This window comes from Aulonocara stuartgranti (assembly GCF_965226115.1).
Source record: "Aulonocara stuartgranti genome assembly, chromosome: 3".
NCBI lineage: Eukaryota > Metazoa > Chordata > Actinopteri > Cichliformes > Cichlidae > Aulonocara > Aulonocara stuartgranti.
The window spans coordinates 24,231,151-24,257,464 of record NC_138941.1 but is presented as its reverse complement, the minus strand read 5'-3'; the positions used below and the strand labels follow the sequence as shown (position 1 = coordinate 24,257,464).

The window sequence follows — 26,314 nt, the reverse complement described above, 5'->3', positions numbered from 1 at the left end:
GGTCAGTAATGAAAACTATATTTACTCCAGTACTTAAGCTTTGTTGTACTGAGATACTGTAGTAGTATTTTATGTTTTTGCATCATATTTTAACTTCATGACATTTATGTGATAGGTATAGCTACAAGTCAGTCAAAATTAATCAAAAACACGAACAAACAAAATATTCTAGTCATGTCATATTACCTTACATAATAACATACAGTATCAGGTTTAAATTGGCTTAAACTCAACAAGCCAGTTACAGGGAGCCAAAATCTTGATGCTGTTTCAGAGCTGGCCACGCTTATAACGAGTTCTGTTTTTGTTTTTTTGTAAATAAAACTTCTCAAAATGTGACATGTTTCCGATGCTTGTTATCAAAAGATAAATATGCAGCACTTATTACTTGAATTTAACCAATTTTATATAAAATCCTGGAGCTCCCATCTCAATATCCATAATGATATCTTCAAGTTTGTCTGATATATTAGGTTGTAGTAAAATCAGCTGAATTGCTCTGTTTTACCTGCGTCTGAAATAGCCACTTGGCTCACTATTCTCATTCTTTTGATTTAGATCCATTTAACCAGTGACTGTGTAATGTTTATGCTTTTTGATAACAGCAGATAAAACTGTAAATGTGATATAGCTAAGGTCATGGTACACTTCCTCACCATGGGCAGGTGAGGAAGTGTACATGTCTTTTTACCCTGTAGGTACTAGCTTTTCTTAAGAGATACTAGCGGCATCTTTTTTGGTGAAAAAACCTTTAACGCTGCAAAAATGGGCATTGACTCAGCTTTGAGCTAACTGAGGTGCACACGAATGAGAGTGAAGCTGTCACTTGCATGTATGTATGCATGCTATACATTTAAAATGACCAAGAAAAGGCACACAATGTAAGCTCACTTTCTTTCATTGAACTCAACAATGAATAAGAAGCTTCTTTAGCTCCTTTTTCTTTACTGCTAAATTTTAAACTTTATATATTCAAATCTACTATTAATATAAACATGTGTAATTTATCATACTACTTGCAGATAAGCTTGTTTTGAACTCTCACTGCAAACTATAAGTCATCATAGAGACATGGGAATATTAGTAGATGATTTACACAATAAAACATAAAACAACACAAAAGATGACAACTCTATAATTTGGTATAATACCAAAAACACTGTAAATACGTATTGGAATTATTATAGGGATTTCTTCTTAGCAACCTGCCCTCAGACCTTTGTAAGCAGCCCAAATGGCTAATGTCCCAGAGCTTGAGATGCGGGAAATGGACCAAAACAACAGTGTTGTTGCCAGGGATGTTGCAGGCAGGCTGCATATCAACCTGCAGTATAAGCATTCAGCTTGCTGCCACAGGCTTGTTGTCGTTCACATTCACATTCAAAGAGAAAGTGCCCTAAGCTCCAGACCAGGATTGCATAACACGAGGGCGGCTTGGTTGTATTCAAAGTTCATTTTAATAGAAGCACATATATTCCTACACAAACACCCTGTATCGAGAACTAACTTAAAAATTATGTTCTAATGTCTGAGTTGCTGTTATTAAAGTAAAAAAACCCCGATAGTATTTAGTATGTGAGTGATGAGTCCGCATTCCAGTGGTTGTAAAAGGTAAGTGATTATTAAATACAATCAATTCTGGTACCGGCAGGTGAACGCATCACAAACGGCTCATTTAAGGATATTAAAGGTCATTATTACCTTTCTCCTCTGGCATTGTCCTCCAGCTGTCAGCCCAAATGCGATATACTGTTACGTCCTTTGCTGATAATAATTACAGACAAAATCCCAGAAATCTGTTCAGAGTACACTGACAGTGTTGCAACACATCCTCTGAACACGCTGCAGCTCTGGTGAAATTACAGATGGAAGCACAGAGTGAGCGTGCTGCCCGTCACTATCTGTGGAATGAGCAGTAGGTCATATGACTCTCTCTCTCTCCCTCTCTTTCTCACCTCTCTGAGGTATTGCAGCTATCTGTTATAAATAGATGTGGAGGTTTAAGAGAATGACACCTCTGAATGGTAATCTGTCACTGGGTGTGTCCCAGTCTTTCCAGTACACACCAAAATAACTTCTCACAGCTCAGTGATAAGCTAACTGGTTTTCAGTCTGTTCGGTGGTAAAAGATGACGTTTAACAAAACAGTATTTATTATTATATCATTATATTGTTCCCCACATATTTTTAGGTTGGTGATGCAAAGGTTCAGAATATTTTCTATAACTGCTCCTGCAGATTAAACTAACACTTACTTAGTTGTTGTTAGTTATATTTGGAAACTGTCTTTAACTCCCCCAGTTAATCTGACCTGGTATCTAAACAATATCCAAATAAGGTTTTATTGCTGTCGATTCAAACCTGCTTTATAGACAGACACATAGGGACAGATCTAATGTACTGTACAGAGAGATAAATGGATAAATAATGTAAACATAGCATTTAGCTAGCAATATTGCTAATTAAGGACAACTTAGATGAAATGTATTTAGTTGGTGATCTGCAACTTTTACCTGCCTGACTTGCATAAACACTTTTTAATGACTGACGACGTGTAGCGTGACTTAACTCTCTGAATGATGCTTCATGACTCCATAAACAATACTTTACTGCCAAAGCAAAATAGTTGCGTGATATAACTGAACAATGTATGCACAGTGTAAAGAAACAATGAGGTCATTCTTTATTCAGCAGGTGTAGGGTCACCTTAGGGTAATGGTAAGGATTTTGGATCCTCTCCATGTTTTGGGCCTCCATAAAACAATGGCCACTTCCTCAGTGGTTAAGTAATTACTCATTAGGTACTAAGCCAGGCGTTTATAATACAACTGAACCACCAGACGATTTGAGAGGAATATTCTGCCATTATCATAATAACTTTTACTCTGGATGGAATTACCTGGGCCTCCGGTAACACTGTGAGGAATCTTGGAGTTGTTTTTTATCAGGACGTGTACACTACGTGTACACATATAGGGTTTTGAATAATCAGGTCCTATCTTATCTTAAAAACCTCATATTACTGCATCACTCCATTAAAGCACTACACTCACGCCCAACTAGTCGCGGACGCCGCTCCCTGAGCGTAGTTCTGTTGGAGATTTCGTTCTGTTGAAAGGGAGTTTTTCCTTCTCACTGTAACCAAAGTGCCTGCTCATAGGTGGTCATATGATTGTTGGGTTTTTCTCTGTTTTATTTGTATTATTATAGGGTTTTTACCTTACAATATAAAGCACATTGAGACAGTTGCTGTTGTGATTTAGTGTTACATAAATAAAACTGAAATTTAATAATACATTTTCTTAAGTTAACATTTCTTAAGAGTTTAATGAATGTTTGGCAAAACATCTCAACATCTTGCATCTGAGTTCTTAATTTGCAATAGTGACAGGCATTTTTAAAGGTTTGAGTTTTCTCTGGCGATCTCCTAGACTTTACATATTTGCAACATCGAAAAGTCAGGATAAAATGTTCTGAGTGAAATGCTGTGACAGTTAGCAACATTAATGGTTCTCCTATAATGAATCAGTGTGACTTTTTTTGGCATTGGACCGAGTTTATGATTGCAACCTGCTAACCAAGCTAACTGGCATTAGCTGATAACTTAAAGTTATCGCTTTTATCCTAAATACTGGCTTCAAGTAACCAACATGGTAACACCAAAAACTAATGTTAAAGCTTCAAAATTAGGAGTCCAACAGCACAATGGGTGATGTCACAGTGGAACAATGAAATTGTACAATTTGTGCCTATGAAGGTACTGTATTCATGAACAGTGCACAAATTAAATGATATAAAAATGTTAGTTCAGTTCACCAGAAGAACTCTCATTATTACCTCTGCTTTTACAGCTACAACAGCACCGTAGAGTTTTACTCTATGGTGCTGCGGTCACTCTTCTGACCTGAGGACATTATCTAACCCAACGGTCCCCAACCTTTTTTGCGCCACGGACCGGTTTATGCCCGACAATATTTTCAGGGACCGGCTTTTAAGGTGTCGCGGATAAATACAAAAAAATAAAACTAGTACCGGTACCGAAAAAAGAAGATTTACTGATAACACACGTGAAAAGACCCAGGAAAACCAAATTAACGATAAAAACGATAACAAAATAACGCTGAAAACCGATAAAAACCCTGAAAACCACACATTTCACACCTGAGCCTCAACTCTCGCGGCCTGGTACCAAATGACTCATGGACCGGTACCGGTCCGAGGGTTGGGGACCGCTGATCTAACCCCTCTGGTTGATGACATAATACTTCCAAAACTGACAGCATTCCCATGAGCATCATGTGAAGTGCTAATTAACAAAGTTAGCACACTAACATGTTATGGCCACATGGTGAACATTCTCAAGATCTTGCTAACATCACCCAGCATGTTAGAACTAGCCCATGGTCTCCTGCTTGATCAACCTTTTAAGAGTATTCAGCATTAGCTTAAAAACAATGAATATCACTTGAACCCTGGTACAATTAGGACAAGCACAGCATGCATTCAAATCCTTGACATGACAGGTGAATGCCTGTCAAACAGGACCAGCTTGAGCCCATAGAGGAGGTTATTAAAAAAAAGTACCAAAAATAAAAGACCGGATGTACCAGAGGACTGCGTAACAACTGAGCTGACTGTCAGTGAGCAGAGGCATATGCCAGAAATACTGAGCATTTAGTGTGGCCTCATTTCTTCTCTAACATTGGCTTTATTGTTTCTCACATATCTTTTAAAGGTGCCTTCTTTCTTTCCCTGACTTTTGAAGCTGTGATGGGTCATCACTGGAGCTCAGTAAATGGTAGAAAGCTTCAGGGCAACAGTGTGTATGGTGGACTGTGCCATGTGACTCAGCAGCAGGCACTGTGTGTCTGTGTTTATGCGAGAAAATACACAACATCTGCATTGCAAATTATCCAGTACTGCCTCTGCCAAGTGGCATCTACAACAAATTCAAAGGGAGACCAAGACAGAAAGTGGTGCTGCATCCAAATGAGCCGAAAATAATACCAGCCACAACACAATATACACACACATAATGACATGTATAAGGATCAGAATTCCAGATAAGATAATAAAAATGCAACTTCACAGTTTTGTCATAGGACTTTATGCAGAAAAAAGATACTGAAAGAAAAAGAATCATTCTGATCTTTACCCATCTAACAGAGAACACCAGCAATCTGGGTTTAACTTTAACCTCCTAAGACCCGAGCTCTTCCACGGCATGCATTTTTAATTTCTCTTTGATATTTGGGCTGATTGGGACCCGGTGAATGTAAAAACAAAGAATTACCAGTTTTGGTTTGGTTTTTTTACCTGATTTTTGTTTCTAAGAAAAATGAGAGCCACATATAAGGATATTTATTTAAAATTTCGATAGAACAGTAGCAGTATAATGTCCTCGTAAGCGCCCCTGTAGAGCACAATTGAGTATTTTGGTCTAAATAACCCAAAACGTGATGTCCACATATGTGGGCGCCAGGTCCTAGGAGGTTAAAATAAAAACAAAAAAAAATTCAGCAATCTTCACTGTTAAAGTGGTGCTGATATAAATCCTTAAAAAGCAACTGCACCAACAAGAGAACAAACAAAGCAACAAAATAAAGAAGAAAGAAGAAAGAAAAAACAGCTCAGCTTGTGGAGTCTTTTGTAGCTTTGGCAGAATAAAGCACTGAAAGGCAAGAAGGCAGATATCTGCATAGACTTACATTTATATAAAACATCTTAGGTACAGAGAAATTCTTTATTCCTTCTTTCCTAAGTGGAGAGTTATTGCCGGGATTGGCTATAAGGATACTTTGGGTGAATTACTATTTAGATATAGTATCTCAACATTTTTATTTGCTTCATTTATTTATTTATTTGCTTCAGGTGTTCTAACTAACTCACTGACTGCATTTGGCCCAAAACATCCTGTGCAAGTACACAAATCCTTCAAGCTATGAAAGATGCATTTCATAAACTTTTACATTCTGCAGTGGGTTCAATGAAAATCTTCACATAACAGAAGTTATAACAGCAAGAGAAATCCATTTCTTTGGATTTGCTTAAGCTCAACTCTTTCTGCTAACCAACTGCACTGAAGTCTATCTTTGGCTTCTTAATGACTAATTACTTGCCTCAGGACTGCTAATGAGAACGCACTGAGTATGATCAATAAAGCTGGACATTCTTTTGGGGCCTTTGAATCCAGTTTATCATACCCGGGGTAGAGCAGGGTGATATAACCAAAAATATTTGTCACGATATACATTTGAAAATTTGCGATAACAATATAACTGACGATATAATTGACACTAGACAAAATACTTTACAACTCCACAACTTTATTAGTGCAAAAAACCCCCCATCAATGTATTTTCACTTAAACAAGCAGCTGTTTTTTAAGTGCATTAAAGTTATATAAAAATGAACAGTGCAAATGCAAATTCCTTGCTGACAGTTTAACCAAAGGCATTTCCAGTGGAAATTGGCCGACATATCCTCAGCATAACCACGTATAATATCCACAAAACCTAAATACAATACGGTAATATTATGTTGAAGCACAGTACGTATCACTCCACGAGGCTCCTGCCTACGGTAGCCGTAATGCTCCGACAATCCATCAAGGAGTGGGTTTGTAGCTTAGCAAAGTCGTACTGAAACATTTGACAGATTTTCGAGCGCCGTGAACATAAAATCATTTCGAGGTCAGTAAACACAACCAGAAGTCATACATAAGGCACACGGGATTATAGGGGCACTGTCGATTTTCAGAAAAATCAAAGGATTGATTTTAAGTGTGCCGTATTTTCCAAAAAACACGGTAATAACGACGGCCCGCTAGCATGTGCTACCAAAAATAGTGCTTTGTTGTGTATCTGACGGACGAAAGCTAACCCAGTTCCACACCACTGAAGTTGCAGCATTTTTACAAACCAATCCTGGTTCATCTGTTTCATTCAACGATCCACTTTCACCCTTCTCATTCTCCATTGCCGCCATGCTTTTTCCGCCATGTGCGTATGAAAGCAAAGGCACTACGCATGTGCGTTTTACCCATATTTTATCGCGATACTTCATTTTCTTATCGTTGCCCAACATTATACCAGTATTAACGTGAACGGTATGATATGGCCCAGCCCTAACCTGGGGTATCTGATATTTGTTATCGCCTACCTACCCTATCCTGATTGCAATCAGCAATCAGGATAAGCAGTCACACAAAGCTTTTTATCATTTCACTAAAATAGCCGAGGGTTTCCCCTGCAGGCTTACATGAATATGATCAATCACAATTATGGATAGGATTGCTGGAAGCAGAGTCGCTAATTTTACAAAGAAAGATAAAACCATATTAGAAAAATGGCAAGCAGTAAAACACAGAATACAGGTTTGAAAGCAATACAGCTGCTATAGACAAAGGAGCAGTGTCAGTGTGTGTGAGGGGAAAAGTACTATAGAGTAGTTTAGTATTAAAACCGCTGGTTGAACTTGTTTGTGCACTACAGCCCCATTGCTTGGTAAGAGTGAAAAAGACATTGACCTAGGACCTCACCATGAAACTTCGAGGGTTCAAAGTTCAGTTGGTTGACTTCACTGGGATATATGCATTTTTATGCCACTCACAGTCTGTGTATATAATAATATTAATAATGTAATAATGTAATAATGTATACTTTTTGGATCCCCGTGGGGAAATTCATCTCTGCATTTAACCAATTTACTCAGTGAAGCAGTGAATATATAAAGTTGCTACAAACAAGTTACTAAAATGTAGTAATACACAAGAGCCACTCTTTGACAGCAGGTACGCAGATAAGATATGGGAAGAACTGAGACCTTGACCTTGACTTTAACTTTCTGCATTTTCCTAGATTTGTAACCAATTATATCACATATGAACAAGTATTTAATACTCTATGCTGCAGTTCTGTAACTCTCATAGGAAAGGTTAATACCTGACTAGCTCACAGCACTAAAGTGAACTGTGCTATCATAAAGAGCTTCACATCAAAGGTTTAGATGACTATAAAACTGGGGGTACTGGAGGGGCAGATAAAGGATAATGCCACAAGAAAGCCCATTGAGGGATCATAGAACCTCCTTCTTTCTGTCTGCAAATATGTGTGTAAGCACCCGTGTGTGTGTGTGCCTCTGCAATGCACCATCTCCCATTTATAAAGAAGAGTTAAACCGCACTAAGCAAAAAGTAGTTCCCCTTTAGAAACCCAAAACATGTCCTTCCCTCCAAGATGCAAGACATTAAGACAAATGTGTGGTCAGTTTGTGGGGACAAGATGAAAGGAGAAAAAACAAACAAACACAAGAAATATGGCATACTACAAGGATGATCTTGACTTCAGCAATAGTCAAAGCTCTGCAGCTGTTTTAAATTGTTTTAATGTGTAACATCTCGAGGAAGTGTCAAGTTTCACTAGACAGGGGCTTAACAGGAAACGTCGGGGAAAACAGCTGAAAATGTTCTGAGTGCGTTGTAGGGCTGGGCCATATCATACTGTTCACGGTAATACCGGTATAATGTTGGGCAACGATAAGAAAATGAAGTATCGCGATAGAATATGTGTAAAACGTGCATGCACATGGCCTTTGTTTTCATATGCACATGGCGGAAAAAGCATGGCGGCGACGCAGAATGAGAAGGGCGAAAGCGGATCGTTGAATGAAACGGATGAACCAGAATTGGTTTGTAAAAATGCTGCAACTTCAGTGGTGTGGAACTGGGTTAGCTTTCATCCATCAGATACACAACAAAGCACTATTTTTGGTAGCACATGCTAGCGGGCCGTCGTTATTACTTAAACACAATCCTTTGATTTTTCTGAAAATCGACAGTGCCCCTTATAATCCCGTGTGCCTTATGTATGAATTCTGGTTGTGTTTACTGACCTCGAAACGATTTTATGTACACGGCGCTCGAAAATCTGTCAAATGTTTCAGTACAACTTTGCTAAGCTACAAACCCACTCCTTGATGGATTGTCGGAGTATTACGGGTACCGTAGGCAGGAGCCTTGCTGAGTGATACGTACTGTGCTTCAACATAATATTACCGTATTGTGTGTGTATAACCTCTTTTTAGGTTTTGTGGATATTATACATGGTTATGCTGAGGATATGTCGGCCAATTTCCACTGGAAATGCCTTCTGGTTAAACTGTCAGCAAGGAATTTGCATTTGCACTGTTAAATTTTATATAACTTTAATGCGCATAAAAAAACAGCTGCTTGTTTAAGTGAAAATACATTGATGGGGTTTTTTGCACTAATAAAGTTGTGGAGTTGTAAAGTATTTTGTCTAGTGTCAATTATATCGTCAGTTATATTGTTATCGCAAATTTTCAAATGTATATCGTGACAAATATTTTTGGTCATCTCTAGTGCGTTGTTGTTTTAGCGTGACACATGATGAACAAACTTAAATGATAAGTTTTCAAATTTTATAAACGATTGAAGGTTTAAGTTTTAACATGTTGCTATGGACCTCCCTCTGTCCAGTCCAGCTAAAGAAATGGTGTCACTCCCTAGTGGGCAAAGTTTTTATTTCAATGTCTTGTAAGACACAAAAACTTTAGTACGACAAACTGAAAATGTGCATGCCGATGTACAAATACTCTGCAAACCCAATTGAAAATCCTGGTGAATACAAAACTGGCATTTAAAGTTCATGAATCCAAATTCCAGTGCAGATAGTTAGAAATCTGTGGGCTTCAAACCCAAGCCAAAATCCCTAATCAGGATCAGGGGTTTTCACAGACTGTAATAATCCATAGTTAGCGTTTAGTGCCTGTTAAGATTTCCCATTGAATTTTAGTTTTAAATCAAGCCTTCCTGGATACAGCATACAAGGTAACACAATATTTATTATTTTGTGTATCTGTATATTGGAATTTAGAGACCTATAGTCTGTATCTGTTAAAGTGGATGAATGGGCAGAAATTTAGCGATACCATTTAGCATCTTAATTTCCAAGGTCACAATTTCTCTAATCTGGGTTGCAGGGTTGTTCAGCACTCTCTTTGTGAGCCTGTAGATAGATTTGTGTTCAACTGACACGCCGAGTCAACAGTATATCAGTGATATTTAGTTCTGCAACCGAAATGTAATAAACAGTGCAGGAGACAATATAAACTGAAACCTCCACTGATGGAAAGCTGCTGTTTGTAGTGTACACTTGTGTGTCTTAGTGCATCTAAACATGTGGAAACACCCATCAGATTATATATCCGGACAGATGAAGGCCAGAGGAGGATCTAAAACCAGCTCACTACAGCAAATGTTTCTTGACCTCTTTTTCTTCCCTGCTTTAATAACCACACAAGAGCTGCTACTGGCACTAACATAGAGGAGGCAAACCCTGTTTAAGGGCAATAAAGCCATGTTATACTTATCAATTTGCTGTATCAAGGTTCTCCTTTTTAAAATAAATATTCTTTCCGTTTACTAAGTGCGGTCATTCTAACTGCTTTTTTTCTTTTCCTTTTTTGTTAGCATGAAGTTACAATGATAGTCAACACTATTTGTTTAAGGCTTTTAATCTTAAATGTCTTCATATACTTTTTGACTTTTCTTAAATGATAGAACAAACACAAGATATGCTTTGGGATCAGAGCTGTGACATGATTGATTGTGGCAATGGGTCACACTTTCAATTCATCACACAGGGATGCTTTGAAATGAAGCAGGTATGAATTATTTTTCAACATGGAGGGTTAATGTTGTGAGGAGCAGCTAAACCCAACCAAGTAGTTGGTAAGAGGCCAATTTAAAGCAAAATAACAAAGTAAGAGAAACTGAACCAATTCAAGATATAGATGCTTCCCTAAGACTGATCTTAACCAAGCAAAGTCCAACCTTTGCATTTACCATTGCAATACGACAGTGAAAATGTGTAAAGGTAACAAGTGAAATGTGCACAAAGGTGCACATTATAAATACAAAGTCAAATTGCAGATATATTAAAATACCCTCTCTCTGGATATTGAGATTGAACCAGACTCTGTATTAGGGTTAAAATATATAAAAGACCTTGATTATGATCTCATGATATTTCTCTGTTTATTTGGTTGCATTTCAGAAATGTATAAACACTCAGTTTAATTTACTGTATGTAAGTACTCTGTGCTGTATAAGTTTAAGTTTAATAGTTTAATGAACAAACAAACCTGTAATACTATGAAGAATATTATACTTCCACAAACTGAAAGAATTCTCATAAATGTAATTAATTAATTAGAAATACATATCAGCAGGTATGTATTAGTGACAGTGATTGCTTTATAGTCATCTAAAACAGTGAAAGATGAGCACCAAGATAAGATGCTAACGCTAATAGTGTTTTATGTAAATGGCGACTATATATGCAGCACGCCTTATGAGTTAACATTCAAACTGAATGTTACATTAAATTAAATGTATGAAAGATTTTTTTAGGTAACTCTGGGGTAAGATCAAATACCACAAAATCTTTAACTGACAAATGTCTGTCTTTTATTACTATTTATTTACTAAATGTATCAAACAAAATATATTGTAAACAATATGGTAATACTAATAATTTATAAAGTGCAATATATACAGAACTGTAGAAACAGACTGCCTGGGTACAGCTGTTGTGAGGAAATGGAAAGCAGCTTGCCATGAGCCTTATGAAATACAGTTAAATTTAACGTTTTTGATCACTCTTGGTCATGAAAACACGTTATGTCTGTTCTCAGTCATCAAAGGACTATTTAGTCTTTTTTTTTTTTTTTTTTCCTGCACGTCACTATATCTGTATTTATTGGGTAGTCTTTTTTTTTTTTTTTTTTTTTTTTTGCACGTTACTATACTCAATTTATTGGTTGTTTACAGTAATTTGTTACAGTTAATGCTTTGGTGGTTACATTCTTTTTTTTTTTTTTTTTTTTTTAAATGACATCAGAAACAGCAGTATGCGACATTACGTGATGGCAGAGCTTCAGTTCATCCTTTGTCATTTTTTTTTTTTTTTTAATAAATAGGACAGGGGGAATGAATGAGAGAGAGAGGGGGAGAGAAAGAAAGAAAACCCAAGGGGAGAAGAGACAGTGAGAAGGGGGGGGGAAGAGAGACAAAAAAAAAAAAAAAAAAACTCCTGGGTCACCTGTATGGAGAAAAAAAAAACAAACAAACAAACAAACAGAGGAGACAGCAAACAACAAAGAGCAACATAATAATAGAGAAAACAAAGCACCATCACAATAAACTAGCTAGTCATAGATATCAGTATTTACTAAGTAATAAACGATATTGTGCAGCACGCAAGATAGACAGCGCACAGTGTGCTTTGAGGCAGCAGCCAAGAAAGCTTTAGTCCGCGTCTGTGAATACCCATGTGTGCATACCTGTGTGGATCAGCATGCTTGCATTCCAAAGGTTTCTCCATGTAATGATCTGCTAGGGAGTGTGGGGGGGCCACAGCCCCGTCCTCCAGGGTGTGAAGCGGGTATGGAGGAGATCAAAACTCCAGACATCCAGAGGCCCCCAGAACACAAGAGACCATGGAAGACCAACAGAGGGGCAGCCGCGCCACTGTTCCAGTAAGAGCTGAGGAGAGTCCCAGATGAGGGCTCACTCAGCAGCCGCGGAGCAGAAGCCAGGGGGGGTTGCAGTGACGCGCCCGTGAGCTCCGCCGGCCCCCAGCTGCGCCTGAGTGACCGAGCCCTAGGCCGAGAGGCCGGGGGCACCCCACCTCCAAAGGGGCCCGAGCGAGCCCCAGGCCCCAGGCCCCGACAAGCGGCCGCCAAGGAGTGAGCCGGTGTGTACCCGGACGCCCACCCCCAGACACAAAGAACCATCAACACACCGACACCTGAGGGAGTCCGCCACCGGCAGGGGAAGTGGTGGTGGGTGGAGATAGGCCTCCAAACCTTGGAGGGCCTGAGGTCATCGTAGTCTAAGGAGCTTGGAAAGAAACGCGTCCGGTCTTCTTTCAGTTGTTTGAAGACGCAACTTAAAGAAGTCCAGATGCTTTTCTTTCCAAGCTCCTTAGATCTGACTAAAACACGTTTGTCCTAGAGCAGCCACCATAGCTGGGATTATGCATTTTAATTGGGAGGCATAAAAACCTATTTTCTTACACCTTTTCTTCTTTTCTAACAAATAGAATAAGAAATAAAATAGAACAATAGCCCTTTATTGTCCTTGCACATATACAATGAAATTACGGATGCTCCACGCCAACTGTGCAGGAGTAAAATATAATTAGTTAGACAGTTAGATAGTCAGGAGGACTATTTACTGCACCCTAATACAAAGAAACCAGTTGACTGCAATCTACCGAGATCTAACTGTGAGATTTTACACACTGTACCTTTCAAGCTTTATTTTAATTCATATCGTTGGTTAAAATAAATAATTTTGAATAGAAGGCATACATTTTTATTACCTTGGCTCTTTGTGTTTGTATATTTTTTTATTGTTAAAATATATGCATATTAATAGCATAAACATCCTCCAGTTTAAGGCCACCCCATGTAGGGCTGCCACGATTTGTCGACTAGTCACGATTACGTCGACTATCAAAATCGTCGACGACTGATTTAATAGTCGACGCGTCATTTGAAGCTTTGTAAGATCACAAAAGACGCAGGAATAAGTGGCAGGATTTAAGAGTGTAATAACGGGCTGAAACAGAAGATGGCAGCATTGCATGTACAAGGATGTCAGCTACCGTTAAACCGCGAAGAAGAAGAAGAAGCAGCTGTGTCCCAGAATTCATAGCGCGGCCCAGCGCAGTTTCCAACAATGGCAGCAGCTAGTTAGTTTTAATGTTACTCTTATTATTCTTTCTGGGTCACAAAATAAACGTTTAACATATTTTCAGGCGAGAATGTAGCTGTGTAAACCTCAAATATCTGCTCAGTTTATCAGGACACCACATATTTTCAAAAGCGCTCCAACGTTTTCGGAGACATCTGTTACCCACTGGCTCGTTAGCGAGCCGGGGGCTAGGCTCACTAGCGCCGTGAGAACACCGGACTCCCCGCAAATCGTTTTCAAACCCACCGCCGTCTTTCGCTACTCAGGTTAAATATATATAAGTCACTTAGATAACTTAAAATGTTATTGTTTGGCTTTTTTTTTAGTATTTTATTTGTTCCTGAGTAAATCAGTTTGTCTGAGATTAAAGTTATAGTTTTTACACAGCTGAATAAACGTCAAGCAGACAGCTGATTATCAGAAGTGTGAGATGCTGGAGAATTTACTCCAGTGTCCTGTTATATTTTAGATAGCAAGGAGTTCATTAAACTTCACCGAAACAATCTGCAAATTTCATTAAAATTTAATAAACTATCATCTTGTCTTTATTTTTAGTTAGCACAGACCTTAAACACTTAAAGCTGTAAGCTAATGATAGTTATATGAGCAGATGCTGCTGGTGCAATAAGCTGTAGTTTTACGTCCAATGGATGATGATCTGATTAGTCGACTAATCGCAAAAATAATCGGTGACTAGTCGACTATCAAAATGATCGTTTGTGGCAGCCCTAACCCCATGCAATTAGGGGTGGGGTTATTTAGCATAGCAATATTTAGATCTTAAGTGAGTACATTGCTATCCAAGTGTGGTCCTCATGATCACACCCAGTAGAGCTCAGACAAAGACAAAGCACTGCACCCTAATGCTGATGTTCAGGATTAGTGATCCCCACAGAAGTGCAACTTGAAGAAAATCTCTTTCATCACAGTATTTTTCCTCCAGTCTACAGCAGAGAATTGCCAGCAGACAAAAAAATCACTAATCTAACCCATTTAAGGTCCTCCTTTGAAACTTCTTCAGAAAAGCATGACCCATAATGCGAGTCTGGTTAATTAGTTCAGTCAAGGTGGAGTCTGAGAGATACAAAGGAAATGGAAGAAGAGAGAAAGGGAAAGGAAAAGAAAGGGGGAGAAAATAGAACATGTGAAATAAACAGACTGAAAAGGTAGGAAGTAGACAAGTCAAGAAGGACATGAAGGAGATAAGTGGTAAAAGGAGGATGGAGGAGACATGAGGAAATGACATCAAACAGACAAAAGAGGGCAAAAGGGTTAAAGGAGAAGAAGGGGCAGAGGAGCAAAGGAAGTAAAGAAACAAGAGAGAGGGTAAAGGAAAGGAAGGGAGAAGGGAAACAAGGATATAAAAACAGGAAGAGAGAGGGTGGAGTTAGTTTTTTGATGCTGCTGAAGAAACAGTTGGGACAGGAATAAAAACATTTTGTTTTTCTTCAGCTTGCGCACAAAGATACTGCAGACCCTGTTAAAGTATATTTTATATCCATTCACAGAAATGTGACCAACATTTGTCAGCCAGCAATCCAGCAATGATCAATCACAGCATAGCACAACACCACACACACACACAAAGGTGAAAGTGAATTGATCTTTGTCTTTCTCCCGACATAGCAGTAATCCAATCCAGGACTTTGGCATCTAGGTTAATACACACAAGTGCAACACACCCAAGTATGTGCCTGGACAGAGCACACACAAGGAAGCACACAATGTGCATTTGTTAGCTGTAAAAGCATCAGAATATTAGCAGGAATCTTCTGGCAATGTGACTGTATTGGATATTTGCTTGGTTGCATACAACGCTGGGTGCTGAATACGCAGTGCATATGTGAAAACACATTTTCTACAGTGCACTAAAAGTATTGAAAGTCACAGTTGTCTATAGTGCCCTAAATAATTCAGTGGTATGGACAATACCAAGTTCACTTAGTCACTAATGGGATAGTAAGTTAACACAACTTATTCTGAAGACAGTACAAATGCATCCTGTCTCTTAATTGTCTGCAAATTGTGGATTTTTTTTGGAGCATCCCACACTTGGCAGAGTAGTGTTTCATAATAGTAAAACTTGCAAGCTCCTCTGTTTGGGGTCAGCACGACATGGTTTGCTAAAAAAAGGCTTTCATTGATTTCCTTTAACCCATTGAAGAGATGTGGAGTAACCCACCAATGATGACAGTCGAGAGTTTTCCTACATTTTCTGCCACTTCCAAAGAAAATAGTAAAAGATTCTAGACTGTAGATTTGCTAAATGAATTTCAAAAAAATGTCTTGTATAGCAAGAAGGTCCTGAGTTCAATTTCATCATCAGGCCGGGGTTTTTCTGTGTGGAGTTTGCATGTTCTCCCCGTGTTTGCGTGGGTTCCCTCCGGGTACTCCGGCTTGCCCATAGGTGTGAATGTGAGCATGAATGGTTTCCATGTGTTAGCCCTGTGACAGACTGGCAACCTGTCCAGGGTGTACCCCGCCTCTTGCCCTATGACAGCTGGGATAGGTTCCAGCTCCTGCGACCCTGAAAAGGATAAGTGGAAGCAAACGGATGGATGGATGGATATCATACAAGGACCATACATCCACAATGGAGAACTGACACAGTGACTGTCACCACAAGATTATCCACTGCTGAGGTAAATCTAATCAAATCCACTGCAGATCTGCGATTTACAACTTTTTAACTTTTACAATTTGTTAGTTTAAAGTTGAACAAAAATAAAGTTTGCATCTTGTCACAAATGAGAGTAAAATGAAGAATCCTGACTATGTGGCTTGGCATGCTGTCTGCAGAGGTCATGCTGGCCTCCTAAGGGGGAAAAAGTCAGTCTTTTACTGATACTGTAAATCTTTGCAAGGGTGCTAGTTTCCTTTCAAATAAAAAGTCACTTTACGGTTGCAGTTGTATACAGCAGCTCTCTTCTACAGACTTCACAAGTGTTGTTTTGTTTCTCGATTCCAAGATAAACTGAGATTAATATTTTCATTTGTCTTTTCTCTCCAGGTACTCGGGCTTCCTTACACAGTCCAAAGACATGCAATTAGTGGGGTTGGGTTCATTAGTGATTCTAAATTGCCTATAAGTGTGATTGTGAGTGTGAATGGTTGTCTGTCTCTCTGTGTTAGTCTGCCATCAGACTGGTGACCTGCCAATGGTGTTCCTTCTCGCCCTATGGTAACTGGAATAGACTCCAGCATCTAATATAATACAATATAATACATTTCATAGAACAATTTTAAGTATTTATCCAAAGTAAAAAATCCCCTCCCTTAGAGATAGGGTGAGAAGTGAGCCAACTAGAAGGGGCTCAGAGTAGAGCCACTGCTCCTCCACATTGAAAGGAGCCAGAGATGGTTCGGGCATCTGACAAGGATGCCTCCTGGTCAACTCCTGGGTAGGGATGGGTACCGGTGTCCGGTGCCATGATGGCACCGGTTCTGACATAAACGGTAGTAACCAGACCGAAAAGCAGCACACATTTCGGTGCTTTATTTCGGTGCTTTTTTTTCCTGAGCTGTGATACACTTCTAGCCAATCATTTTACGTTTCCGAGGATAGTAGGCGGGTCCAGGTACGTACGTTCTTTTAGAGCAGAGCTACAGATTAAAAATGCCCAAGGCGAAGCGGTCAAAAGTCTGGCTGTACTTCACAGCAAAATATGCAAACTCAGCAGCCTGCAACAAGTGCTTTAAGCTGATACTGTGATACTGTCAAAGGAGGTAACAGCTCAAATCCGATGAAACACCTGGCGACGCATAGCGGTTTTTTTAAAAGCCCAGAAATGCGCCGTATTTGATAGCTTGCTGCGAGACCTCACACCGAGCGCATCTACTGTGCGTGGGTTGCCTGTTATCTGACCCGGAGTTAGCAATATCCCCCAAAACCCCCGAAGAGGAGAGTCCTGGCCCGTAGCCCTGCCAGTGTAGCAGAAATGATGACGGATGATGATGGCAACAGTAGCCGTTCTTCTCTGTGTGAGTAGCTTAATGTTGTTCGTGTGTAATTTACGTTGAGTAGGCTAACCACGTTATTACATTAATGCATGTAAGGTGAACTAGCAAACATCATCATAGCTACATGCGGCTGTCTTCTTGTTTGATGGCAGATACTCCCTTCACCCTGGCCAAAAAGGCTAAAATGACCAAAGAAAAAGTGGAAAACAGTTAAACATGAGAGGTTTTGGACAAAGTTTGTGTTTTTTCCATTGTTTAAGCACTGCTTCCAGCCAAGAGTGATACCATTTATGCCCCATAGCTGCAGAAAAGGCTAACATTTTTATCTTTTTACAAAAAACCAGCTGAACATGAGAGGTTTTTGGACCAATTTTGTGTTCTCCATTCTTTAAGCACCAGTTTGAGCACCGGTTTGAGCACCGTTTGAGCACCGGCACCGTTTCAAAAGTACCGATTTGGCACCGGTATCGGATAAAACCTAAACGATACCCATCCCTACTCCTGGATGAGGTGTTCTGGGCCCCGGAGCAGATCCAGGACACGCTGGAGAGATTATATCTCTTGGTTGGCCTGGGAATGCCTTGGTGTCCACCCGGACAACTGGAAGAGGTGGCTGGGGAGAAAGACATCTGGGCTTCCCTGCTTAGGCTGCTGCCCCTGCAACCCGGCCCCGGATAAACGGAAGAAGATGGATGAATAGATAAATAGATAAAAAAGGCCAGGGCTAACTTGGCTAGCTATCTGATCAAGTTTGCATTTGGTCCAAATCTATCTGTGTTCACTCTATTTCACTTTTCACCTTGAAACTAAATAAAGTTGTGGAATTGTTCCTACTGAAGTACAAGAGTAATTTTTACAGATGTAATATTTGCGCTTCGATCCGAAACACTGAAATGTCTGTAGAGTCACACGGAATAAACAACCAGCCATTCCTGCCTTCATCAAAGGCCCACGTAAAACAGCAGGCTGCAGAGAAATGCCACAAGCTAACACCACACTGCAAGTTTAATCACTGCTCTGAAGCCCCAGGTCAGGGGTTTAGCACCACGGAGTTCAGCCAGTATTTATCCCAGTAAGAAGAGCTATGGTGTCTCTCTAGATCAGCAACACAGTTGCTGGGTCAACTGCTTTTTCATCCAGCACTTCTGGGTCACCATTGTAGCAGCAAGAGCATGACCACAAGCGATCTTTCCCAAAACACATAAAAGGCTATTGCAGATTTGTTACAGTTACATTTTGTTACAGGTGACATAACTGTATAAAGCTGCTTCAGTATCACTTGAAAAGCTCAGAGCCATTACTTATGTTGTTAGTAACATCTGTAATCTTCGTACAGATGTGAAAAGGGTCTGAGACATGTTTGTGGACTACAGCTTTGATCATGATTTACAATCCACCATGAGCTGTTCTAAATACTGCTCAGTGGTCCCTCTTTACTGTTCTCTGCAATGGCAAAAGTTTTTGTGAGGAAGTGAACTTTCTGATCATTTAACAATACTAATTTGGTGATTATAAAAAAATTTGATTCAATGATAATTATTTAATTATCATTATTGCGATCTATCACAGTAACTAAATCAGTTACTGACCTATACTGACTCATATCCCAGATGAAACAAATTGTTCCTATTTATATAAGCACATATGCATGCTTGTGTATCATCTCCACATATTAAAACACTTTCTTCTTCTCCACTTGCAGAGGAAAAAACTTACTGAAAGAAAAAACGATATCCCCATTCTCGACACACAAACAATCAACTGCACACACACACACACACACACACCCTGGAGGCACATGCCTCAGAGGGCAGAAAGCACAAAACAATGCTGCACCTCCTGTCTTGTGAGACACATTATTTAACTGCACAGAGGAAGGTGGAAGCAACGTTTCTGCAAAACTGTGACTAATGCCAAAAATTATAATTACACATGAATGTTTGCTCATTAGCTTGTACTCAAAGTTTCCTGCGCCTTAGCTGGTGCCAATGTTATTTTTCAGTGGTAAGAAGATTTTGAAATATTCTGCAATGATGCACAGCGTTAGGTGTGCAACAGCATCAGTTTGCATGAGTTTGTGGAGATTAAAAAATAAAATAAAACATGTAAATAAACTGAAACAAAATGTTATCCATGTTGCCACTCCCACATAATTTGGTCATAGACACAATGGTAACCTCTGTTACAAGCAGGGCTGCAGACAGACACACAGCTCCTCAACTCATTAACAGCTCAAGTAGTTAATGTTCATGTACACCAAGCATGACTTTAGGAGGAGTTTCATAGGTCAGGTTTCAACAACCTGGCCTGTGCACACATTAATGTTAGCCACTTAACTATTAGTAATTACCCGACAGCCACCTGTTACCCATGTGTTACCATGAACATAGCGGCTAGTATACTGTAGTTGGAATGACAGAGCAGATTACAGACACACAGAGTGTGGAGAACTAATCTGAGCAAAGAATAGAGCAAATCTGGAGCAGAGCAGCCAAATCAGATGGGTGAAGCTGAAGAGCTGAGCTGCAAAGAGCAGAAGACTGAAGTGGAGCAATGTGAACTGTGGATGAGGGACATTCTGCAGGCAGATGTGGATAAATGATGAACTGTTTTTCATTGTTGTAGCCAACTTTATCCGAAGGTTCCTGGTAGCGTTTCCACAATGCTCTTCTTCTACAATTATGAAATTATTTAGATATTATGTATTGTGTTGTTTGTTATACTCTTTGTTTATTCGTAGGTTCTAAATGTTTAAAATTTATAATAATTTTTTTTTTTTTTATTGTAAAACCACTAAACTTGAACTGAAATGCTGAATTTTGTTAAACCTAACTTATAGTTGGGGAAATATATTGGAAACAGACCCAAAGAAAAACTCTTACTAAAACAAAAACAATTGAATATTTTTCTAAAAGATTTTTAGTTTATCAAGTCTTGGAAAAAATCCTGCTATTTAAAGGGAAAAGCAGCTAGCTCTGTAGGCTAAATGTAGCTTAGCAGCCTAGCTTACAGAGCGCAGCCCAGTGTAGCACAAACATCAGACTAACAAGGATCTAACTCTGAAACAAAAAATAGGTTAATTCATGAAATACAGAACGATCTCACTAAATTCCGCTATAACTAAAGTTAAAGTGCCAGAAGGCTTTCCCGATTTGGTTTTCTAATTTGTCAAGGGTGGTGCTGAAAAGACACTTGGTTTTGAGCCTGTGTAGACTGTGGTCATAGTCAGGGTCACTAAAATCAGTGAAAGTTCAGCCTAGAAGCAATTTCCACTAGCCATAATGTGTTTTGATAGGACTATTTCCATAAACTTGTTTTAGGTTCTGAACATTTGGCCTTGAGGATATCATTAAGAGGTCAGCAGGTTCATATTAGGAGAAAACTGTAAGAAACAGTATTGATTAGACCTCTCTTCATGTGACCTGTGGCGTAATCTGAGCTGTAATTAACAGGCAAATTCACCGATGTTCCATCCCTCTTTGTCACTGATTCCACTGTGGTTAGGGGGATCAGTGCTGTCAATGTGTTCCAGCTTAGGAAATACCTTGATTACAAGGCCTGGAAATAACCTAATCTACTGTAACTCTGAACCTACTGTACCTCCTTCATGCATCTACTTGTATTTTTATGGAACTGAAAGAACGCAGACTGATCTGAAAACGAAAGACTTTCTGTCAGGGTATATTCATCATCTCTAAGAGGTTTATTTTAACTTGGTCATATCCCGAGCCCAAGAATCTTCATAGTGTCAAATTCAAGTGTTACTAGTAGGGCTGGGCCATATCATACCGTTCACGTTAATACCGGTGTAATGCTGGGCAACGATAAGAAAATGAAATATCGCGATAGAATATGTGTAAAATACGCATGCGCAGTGCCTTTGTTTACATACGCACATGGCGGCGACGAAGAATGAGAAGAGCGAAAGTGGATCGTTGAATGAAACGGATGAACCAGGATTGGTTTGTAAAAATGTTGCAACTTCAGTGGTGTGGGACTGGTTTGGCTTTCATCCGTCAGATACACAACAAAGCACTATTTTTGGTAGAGCATGCTAGCGGGCCGTCGTTATTACCGTGTTTTTTGGAAAATACGGCACACTTAAAATCAATCCTTTGATTTTTCTGAAAATCGACAGTGCCCCTTATAATCCCGTGTGCCTTATGTATGAATTCTGGTTGTGTTTACTGACCTCGAAACGGTTTTATGTACACGGCGCTCGAAAATCTGTCAAATGTTTTAGTACGACTTTGCTAAGCTATGAAGCCGCACCGCTTGATGGATTGTCGGAGCATTACGGCTATCGTAGGCGGAGCCTCGCGGAGTGATACGTACTGTGCTTCAACATAATATTACCGTATTGTGTGTGTATAACCTCTTTTTAGGTTTTGTGGATATTATACATGGTTATGCTGAGGATATGTCGGCCAGTTTCCACTGGAAATGCCTTTTGGTTAAACTGTCAGCAAGGAATTTGCATTTGCACTGTTAAATTTTTATATAACTTTAATGCACTTAAAAAAGCTGCTTGCTTAAGTGAAAATACATTGATGGGCTTTTTTTGTTCGTTTTTTTTTGCACTAATAAAGTTTATTTATAATAAAGAGTATTTTGTCTAGTTTCAATTATATCGTCAGTTATATCGTTATCGCAAATTTTCAAATGTAAATCGTGATAAATATTTTTGGTCATATCGCCCTGCTCTAGTTACTAGACAACCGCACTGTGGATCTCTCTTTCCTTAGTTCTTTATTTTTTCTTAAGAACATTACCTGAATTGAGGCCTGGAACTTCATCTATGAACAGTCCCATTGGGTCACACTGGTTCTGGAAGGACAGTGTGGTTTGAGATAAAGAATGAATCAGGTTTGTCTGTTTCACTGTTTGGTGAAATGTGACCAGTACCTCAGGATAAAAGAGTCAAAAATGCTAAACATACATATGTAATTAACACATTAAAGCTGGATTATGATCTTACAGCTGAAGGACATTTAAATATGTTGCCTATTGAGATCTGCTATTTGGCAGCTGCAATCCCACACACACACAAGAAGCAAGAAAACTAGAGAACTATTCCTGAAAATTAGTTAAAGAAGAATAAATGTGGTCATACCAAGACTTGTACAAACCCTGGTTTTGCCTTCTGTACTGTGTTTCCAATGATATTTGCACATGGCTCAAGAAATTGTTGCACTTATCACTTATTTTCCCAGAAAAATATGAAAAAATGAGGATTGGCTTGAGACTTTTGCACAGTAATGTAGGACTATGGCAGGGCCAGATAGTAGACTTGGAATTCTTAACATTATTTTACAATGAGATTAAGATAAGGGGAAAAGTCAGAACAGGACAGTAACGGGATTGTGATCTGGAAAATATCAAAAATCAACTTAATCCAGTGAAAGGAAAATATCTCAAAACATAACTTTCGTTTTCCAATAACATGCTCAATCATCAAAACAAGCTGCCAGTGCTCCAAGCTTCCTTGTTTTCAGAAACACCCTCTGTAAAGATTAATGAACACATCTCTTCGAAATAGACTTTTTTTGCTAGCTAAACACACTGAAATACAACAGCACCTCTTCAACAGATAAAGCTGTTTATCAGAAGCATACTGATCCTGTGTGTGCAGACCAGCTGTCAGCATGCTTAGGTAGAGATCTGAATCCCTAATCACATATTTTACCAACATTCTTCATCAGCTAAAAAGTTACATCTATCAAAATGCATCACACAGAAAGGTGACAAAGTCGCAGAGTAATGCCATCTCAGGGTTGTCTCTTTCTCCATCAGATTATAATGGTGTGCACACTGCAGCACTCTCATTAATGCCTCCAACAGCCACGGTTTCCTCATTGAAGCTGAGGACAGTCCATTTTCCTGTCTTGAAGAACCCAATCTCTTTCCCTACTAATACTCACATTTCTACTTGTTTTGGATTGGACAGCCTCAGATTCCAAGTTTTAAAATCTGACATCTGGTAAAAGACATCAGGAAACAGAAATGGCGGGGAAACATGTATGCATCATCAAACGTGCATCTTACTAGAGTCTCAAAATAATAATTATTTATACTGGCCCTTGGTGCCTCATTTCATCAAGAGTCATAAAGTGAGCAATTTTAGCTCCTTTCTCTTAAAGGCCAGTCTCCCTCCCTCTTTCCTCTGATTGTCTTTGCCCCCACAAACAGTGTTTGAACAACAGCTGGGTGGGACTGCTGTGCTTACAGCCTTTCACTGACATAATTAAAATCCAAAAGTAGAAAAAATATGTTGTAGTCTGAATCCTAAGTGTTTACTCATTTCTTTAAACAATTTTTAACATGAGTACACATCTGCAATGATACTAACTCACTGGCCACTTTGTGAGGTACAGCAGTTTAGCTACTCATTATGGCAAATACACACACATGGCAGACAGTTCATATGATCACAATGACCTGCTGAGGTTCAGGCCAAGCATCAGAATGAAGGAAAGGTGCTTTGAAGTAACGTTAAACATGTCATGGTTGTTGGTGCCAGATGGGCTGGTCTCAGTATTTTAGGAACTGCTGATCTACTGGGGTTTCCCTTAACAACCAGGGTTTACGGAGAATGGTCCAAAAAAGTGAAAATAGCCTGTGAGCGACCTTGGCCATAGGTCAGAGGACAGCTTTGAGCTGATAGGAGGGCTACAGTCATTAAAATAACCACTCGTTGCAGCCAAGAGCATCTCTGAATGCAACACAAATTATGAACCAGATATGCTGCAGCAGCACAGGCGTTACTCCTGCCAGCTAACAACAGGAAACTACAGTTCACACAGCCTCACAAACTTCAACAAAAGAGGAAAAAAACATTTGGATGATAGGGTCAGGATGGAGCCGTCCTGCTGGCATCAATGGCTCATGCTGTGGAGGCTGAGCTGAGTTTGAACACCACTGCCTACCTGAGCATTGTTGATGACCTTGTCCATCCCTTTATGAGACTGCCTACTCATCTTCTGTGTGTTATTTGTGAGCTATAACACATCCATTTGTAATTTACCCTTAAGCAAATTTATGTCTTAACAACATTTTATTTACTGCCACACCTCATGCCGAGGAGCTTTATCGCATTAGGAACTTATTATTGTGGAACTTGTGTTGCAAGTTTAGCTCTTGGATTTATTTGCACAAGCAAACCAGAATGGCACTTAACTGCCTAGTTGACACGACACACAGACTTCAAATAACGATCAACCTTTTTGTGCCACAGCTGGCAGCACCTCACCAGAAGTCAGGCCTGCTGTAGACACAGAGGCATACAGTCAATGCAGAGCCACATGATGAAAAGAGCCACCAAAGCCACTGTGGGTGTAGCTGCAACCTAATTAACCCACATAATATCATTTCTCAAAGGGATTAAAGCTGAAGCTTTGTCTAAACTTCAGATTCTAGTCTTTAATGTAGAATCTGTTATCTAGGTGCGTTCTGGTGCCCCTTTTGCAGCAAAGAGAGGGAATGAACTATTTTTATGTTTTAACCGATTATAAATACACTTTAACCATATATTCCACACCTGATCACATAATAACAAACAAAAACAAAAAAGCACCATTACCTGAGACAAAGAAGAAAAGACACAGTATTGATCAGCTAACTGGATTTTATGATGATCCTTTTAAAAGATATTATAGAAGATATTATTGGAATGTTTCTATTAATACTAAAACATTTGCGTTTGTGTAGTTAAAAAACCGCAGTGTTTAATGTAAAATAGTCTAATCGGTCTTACCCGTGCTGCTCATGGTGCCAGTCAGATATATTCTCCAGTCAGATGATGCACAGTAAACAAGTCACTATCCACATTAACAGTACATGGATGCAAAGCGCGCAAGCTTCAGTGGCAGCCAGCCGAATGAATGACAGAGAGATGTTTACACGGGAAAGTGCAGCAGAGAGTCCGGCTGTGCCTGGCTGCTGACGCCGCACAGATTTCCACAAACAGCTGCACCGTGAGGACAATGTCCTGCACACACTGCAGAACTGCGCTGCCTCTCCGTACAGCAGACGGTGCAGGTTGGGTGTGGGCGCACGGTGCAGAAACGCTAGTGTCAAACTCGAAAGAAGAAGGGATTGAGCAGTGTCCGGTGCGTCATTTCAAAATAAATGTCAGTTTGAACGCTGACGGTTAAGTAGCGTATCTGTGCTCTATGTTATAAAATGTAGCAGAAATGCGACCTTTATATCTGGGCTACTGGGAATCCCAAAGCTACTTTTTACTCTCTGTTTGTGCGAATTTGATCTGAAAATATAATAAATATATGGAATATATGTATAACAAATAAATACTGGCAAATGTTTTTGTTGGAACTTGTTATTCTGTTTAGATTTTAGGGGTAAGCGTCTCGGGAGAGTTTTTCCATCACTCAAATAAAAGAAAACATTTGGAGATGATCGATTCCTTCTTATTTCACTAAAATGTATTTTACTTTGAAGACATAAACTGCAAGCTTCCTGTTTGGATTTAGGTAACAGCGGCAGTGTTGTCTCTTGAAGCTTCAGCATCCAGCTGACAGCGCCACTGCGCTCATGGCTCGGAATTTATGGGAA

At 39.4% G+C, this 26,314-nt stretch overlaps 1 protein-coding gene across 4 annotated transcripts in view; it reads right to left on the bottom strand.

Annotated features, from left to right (window-relative positions):
• ablim2 (actin binding LIM protein family, member 2) overlaps window positions 1–25,803 on the bottom strand; it is a 93,673-nt gene extending 67,870 nt beyond the window's left edge. The window contains exon 1 of one of the 4 annotated variants that reach the window (XR_014272357.1): window positions 25,497–25,803. Coding sequence is in view for 1 of the 4 variants with exons in the window: in XM_082511176.1 (XP_082367302.1) it covers window positions 1,702–1,717 (16 nt within the window). In the remaining 3 variants the exon portion in view is untranslated. Of the gene's footprint in view, window positions 1–1,701; window positions 1,910–22,515; window positions 22,571–25,496 lie in introns of those variants that run through there. The other 3 variants (XR_014272358.1, XR_014272359.1, XM_082511176.1) reach the window with 3 other exon arrangements.
• Between the last annotated feature and the right edge of the window lie 511 nt (window positions 25,804–26,314).